We start from the raw sequence: 5,514 nt of genomic DNA, 5'->3' as shown, positions 1-5,514 counted from the left end.
GTATCATCAATCTGATATTAAGAAATGAATTCTATCAGTTAACTAATAGTTCACCAATATATATTATTATCATTCAATCTATCAGACATATTGATCATCTCAGAATCTCACATTTTAATAAATTAAAACGATAATTAATATATACAGATCATAATCGTTATATTAAGATTAAGAATATAAGTACACTTAACAGTAAAACATCTATCTTCGCTCGGTCCCGTTCAATACATAGATAATGCACTAGCATGAGAAGTTAAAACTATAGTATTCTCATAATCAAGATAAATTACTTGTAATCTCGTGCTACAATAATCTTTCCGATATTTTGCCCAAATATCTATCTACGATTGTGAACTACAACTTTTGACTTACAAGAAATCGATAATTTAATCTTCTGTGTATAACTTAAACTCTATACACCAAATCATCTACTGTATAAGTTGAAGACGGCATATATATGACAAATTGATCTACTTACTGTAATAGTTTATTGAATTGAATAAATTATTAAATAATTATTCAAGAAATAATACTATATCAATAGTAATAGTTTATTGAATTGAATAAATTATTAAATAATTATTCAATAAATAATACTATATCAATAGTATATCCTTAACACTTTTGAGATAGGAAGTGAAATTTACATTACATACATGTTCTGGTGGATAATTTTAAAATTTACATACTGATTTTCTTAATTAGCTATTGATTAGTTTCATGAAACTGCTGATTTGGAGGAACTTAAAAATTCGAAAGAAAATCCATTCATGGGCAATGAGCCAATGACCTACATCTGAAACTTTTTGTTGAAAAACTTGGAGACGACGAATGTGAAGAATGATCGAGAAGCCTGTTTGTTTAATTTATCCTTGCATATTACGGATTTACTACTGATTAATTGTCTCCAGCTTTTGTTGTAGTAATTTATAACTTACAAACTTAAAATTAGCTTTAGTAGAGCTAGAAAATGGAGTATTTTACTTAATATGTTGATGATTGAAAGTGAAAAAAAAAAGTATTTGATAATTGGCTTATTACCTCTTCAGGCTGTTGCCACGGCCGACTTTTGCCTTCAAAATTTAAGACATTAGCATTGGGGGTTTCAAATTTTTACAAATAAAATATTATGTATCTTAACTCTATTAGAAATCAAGAAAATATTATTTGGATTCTTATATTTTGTTCGCTGACACTCACATTATTTATCCTTTTTAACTCCTTTTACATTTTATTGTTTTAAATATTTGATAGTTAGAGGAGTAGTAATATACTCTCAAAAATATAAATCAGTAGTTGAAAAGTATAGAACAAAGTGAATTAAAAAAAAATTATTGCTTAGTTAATTTTCATATTGGAGTAAATATATCAAGTTATCAACTTTTTGAATCAAATTCTATAATTTAATTCTTATCTTTAAAGTTTATTAACTTATAGAATTATGTTAATAATTCATAGAATAATTGTTTTACATTTAGAAAAATAAATAAATACAGATAAAATTTATTTAAATTTTTAGACCTCTAATAAAAATTTCGCTTTAGACCTCGAATTATGTTGAGCCGCCCTGTTCAAGACCCCACAGAAATGTGGTGGAGTATAAATGTACTGCTGCTCCATTGCCTTCAAGATCCTCACAGCAGACTAACAAACTCGTAGGAAAACCAATATAACCAGCCCCAAATCATCCGTTCGTAAGCCAATAAAAATGGACTATGTGAACACTTTGATAGGTGTATTATTCGCGTGTTTTTTGGTTCGTGGGTTATTGATTTCACTTAGAAGAACCAAAAGACTTGCACCAGGCCCATTTGCTCTGCCTATTATTGGAAATCTTCATTTGCTTGGTCATAAACCCCACGTATCACTTACTCAACTTGCAGTAAAACATGGTCCAATTATGAATCTGAAATTCGGGCAAATAAACACGGTGATCATTTCGTCATCGGTGTTGGCAAGAGAAGTGACGCAAAAGAAAGATTTAACTTTTTCAAATAGGTGTATTCCTGACGCACTCCGTGCCTGCAATCACAATGATTTCTCCGCTATATGGCTACCTGTCGATTCCCAATGGAGAAAACTTCGCAAGATTATGAACTACCACATCTTCTCAGGTAAGTAAAGATTTGTTTTGTTTTATTTAAGGAACAAGAGCCGCTCAAGCATATTAGTGGCATTTACAAAAATTAAATAGGGTCTGAAACTTGATGTTTATAAATTTTATATAATTGATTCTTTTTTAGGTTTAAATGGATAATATAATCATTCTTATTTTAAATTATTTTTCATGATATATAGTAATTTAAATATGTCAAATTTCTTGTAATAATTTCTTCATTTTCATGAAAAAGATTATTTTTTCTACAAATAGTATTCATTTATTTGGTAAAAATATAATAACTTCTACCTATTATTATTAAAAATGAGTATCCTTAAATTTGAAAGTCTAAAAAAAAAAAAAAAAAAAAAAAAAAAACACATGTCTTTTTTTAAACAATGTCGAGCCACCCTGTTAAGATTACAAGGTGTGGCTTGTGGGTGATTGTTTATAAGCAGAGGCGGACCCACATGGTATCCGCCGGGTGTTCGAGCACTCATTAACTTCGTTACGGAATATATATATCTATATAGAAATTGATAGGTATTTGTATAAAATTAACACATATTTTTATATTTTCAGTTTAGAGCACCCATAACCTTAAATTTCTAGATCCGCCACTGTTTATAAGACTTTTATATTCTCAGGTAACAGACTTGACGCTAACGAGCATCTCAGAAGTAAAAAAATTCAAGAGCTAATTGACTACTGTGGCAACTGTGGCAAAGTTGGTGAAACGGTGAATATTAGCAGAGCAACTTTCAGGACTGCAATGAATTTGCTATCAAACACATTTTTCTCTATAGATTTAACCGATCCGTTTACTGATTCTGCTAAGGAATTTAAGGAATTGGTGTCAAACATCTCGATTGAGGCTGGTAAACCCAATGTGGTAGACTTTTTCCCATTTCTTCGGAAAATTGATCCACAGGGTGTAAGGCGACGCATGACTAAGTATTTTACAAAGATTCTTCACATTATGAGTGATTTGATTGATGAGCGGCTAAAGGAGCGGAGCATGGGTAAACATGCAAATGTTGATGTTTTAGATGCCCTTCTCAACATTTGTCCTAAAGAAATTGACAGGAATCAAATCGAGCAACTTTGTCTGGTTAGTTAAATTGTTACTAAATATAAAACTATGTTATTTTTAACTAAAAGAAAACAGTGTCACAGGATCTTAGATTAGCAAGTTTTGCAGGACTTGTTTGAAGCGGGGACAGATACAACGTCAAATACATTGGAGTGGGCAATGGCTGAACTACTCAAGAATCCACACACTATGAAGAAAGCACAAGAAGAACTTGCCCAAGTGATTGGCAGAGGTAAACTAATAAATGCAGCTGATGTTGCGAATTTGCCTTACTTGAGGTGTATTGTGAAAGAAAACTTCCGAATACACCCACAAGTTCCTTTCTTGATTCCACGCAAAACAGAAGAAGATGTTGATTTTTGTGGCTATATTATTCCAAAAGACTCTCAAATTCTTGTGAACGTATGGGCGATAGGGCGGGACTCTAGTCTATGGGAAAACCCTTTGGACTTTAAGCCGGAGAGGTTTTGGGAGTCAGAAATAGACATTAGAGGTCAGGATTTTGAGCTCCTTCCGTTTGGTGCTGGTCGAAGAATTTGCCCTGGATTGCCTTTGGCTATCAGGATGATTCCAATCGTGCTTGGTTCATTGTTAAATACCTTTAATTGGAAGCTACAAGATGGAATTACACCTGAAGACTTGGACATGGAGGAAAGATTTGGTATTACCCTGGCAAAAGCTCAACCTCTACTTGCTATTCCTATTCTACTGTAGACGTTGGGATAAACTTTTCATATTTAAATTAGTAAATGGAAGTCATTGTATATGTGATTTATCCTTCCATGTCACTATTAGCGGGACAAAAGGGTCTGATAGACCCTGTACTTTATTATAAATTATTCTACTTAATATTTTATAAATCGAACCTTAAGAGCCTGTTTGGCTCAACTTAAAAGCTGGTCAAACTGATTTAAAAGCTGATTTTTGACTTATTTAACTATTTGGCAATACTCAAAATAACTTATTTTAAGTTAAAAAAAACTTATTTTAAGCCAAAAGTTAAAAGCTGAGGTAGGGGTGTTTTTTTTTTAAGCTTATAAGCTGTTTTAAGTTGACCATATTTTTATGTTTTTTCCCTTAATATTTTTATACAATCTCCAAATTACCCATATAACCCTAACATTTCTTTCTTTTATTTTTTCCTTTTCACGTTTGGCATAACAACTTCAGCACTTTTATCCAAACGCATAACTGCTTATTTTTAAAATAAGTTTCAGCACTTTCAAAAGTATTTTTTTAAAGCTGCTTTTATTAAGCTCATCCAAACGGACCCTAAATCTAATAAAAAAAACATTTTAAAACTCTATCTATCACATGTGTAGTTCAATCTCCCTTAAATAAATGACATGTTAAATACATATCACATAAATTAATAATATGTCATAATTATCTTTACTATCTATGACTATTTTTAAAAAATATGTAAAATTTTGAAGTAAAATTTGGGAGTCTACTCAAACACATCCAAAATATACCGCTCCTCTTACCGACAAGACATGTACTTTCTCTTTCACTCGTCTCCATTACAAACCCTTGTCATTTTTCTTTCCTCCATTGCATCAACAAACACTCACGCCGCCTCCCGTTTTGGCGAAAAAGATATCAGTGTCGCCTTTTTCTCTCTCACTCCGACGAGCATCGCTATGAAATCAACCAACGCCACTCTCTCCCTCCACGGATAACAGCTTGAAACTTTACGTCAAGGAAGTAAGTGTCAATGCCAAAGATTCGTTAGAAGATGACAATAGAGGTGGTGAAAAAGAAAACGGGATTGGGGCAAAGATGGGGATGGCAGCGAAAACCACTCCATTACCTATTATCTCCATTTCCCCAGGTACACACTTGGATAGAAATATGTGTCATTATTTAAAATTAAAGATGAATATTTAAAATAACAAATAAATTCCTATTTTTAATTTTTAGCTACAGCATATAGCTTCCATCCAAGTGTACTTGGACAATGGAAAAATAAGTAACGAAGAAGATATTTATCAGTGAAAATGTTGATGGAGCTGAAGAAAGAAGAGGGTTTTGTTTAAATTTATTTTATATCAAGTTAACGGCAAAGATATTTTGAATACTTATTTATGACAAAATGATATATGCATTTTCACTTTGATTTATTGACTTTTAATATTCACTATTTGGTTTATATATAAACATTAGATAAAAGTAAATGTTTATCATTATCTAATTGGGTTTTAGGTGATAAATTTTTAATTTGTATTTATTCCATGTGATAGTATTCTAATCGGGTTTGAGGTGATAAACTTTTAATTTATATTTATTCCATGTGATAGTATTTTTATTGAGATACATTAAA

General features: G+C 31.3%; 1 protein-coding gene and 1 long non-coding RNA gene across 2 annotated transcripts; both read left to right on the top strand.

The window, feature by feature from the left end:
- The first annotated feature begins 1,568 nt into the window (after positions 1 to 1,568).
- LOC101262985 (geraniol 8-hydroxylase) lies at positions 1,569 to 4,086 on the top strand. Its single transcript, XM_004233379.4, has 3 exons — positions 1,569 to 2,114; positions 2,746 to 3,209; positions 3,300 to 4,086. Exons 1-3 carry the CDS (start codon positions 1,709 to 1,711, stop codon positions 3,903 to 3,905), a joined length of 1,476 nt encoding a protein of 491 aa, XP_004233427.1. The 5' UTR covers positions 1,569 to 1,708; the 3' UTR covers positions 3,906 to 4,086.
- A 661-nt stretch (positions 4,087 to 4,747) lies between these two features.
- LOC138341749 (uncharacterized) lies at positions 4,748 to 5,307 on the top strand. Its single transcript, XR_011214625.1, has 2 exons — positions 4,748 to 5,025; positions 5,115 to 5,307. It is a non-coding gene; the product is annotated as an uncharacterized lncRNA (long non-coding RNA).
- The last annotated feature ends 207 nt before the right edge of the window (positions 5,308 to 5,514 follow it).

The sequence above is a fragment of the Solanum lycopersicum genome, chromosome 2, assembly GCF_036512215.1.
Source record: "Solanum lycopersicum chromosome 2, SLM_r2.1".
Classification (NCBI taxonomy): Eukaryota; Viridiplantae; Streptophyta; class Magnoliopsida; order Solanales; family Solanaceae; genus Solanum; species Solanum lycopersicum.
This window is presented reverse-complemented; position numbering and strand designations above follow the sequence as displayed.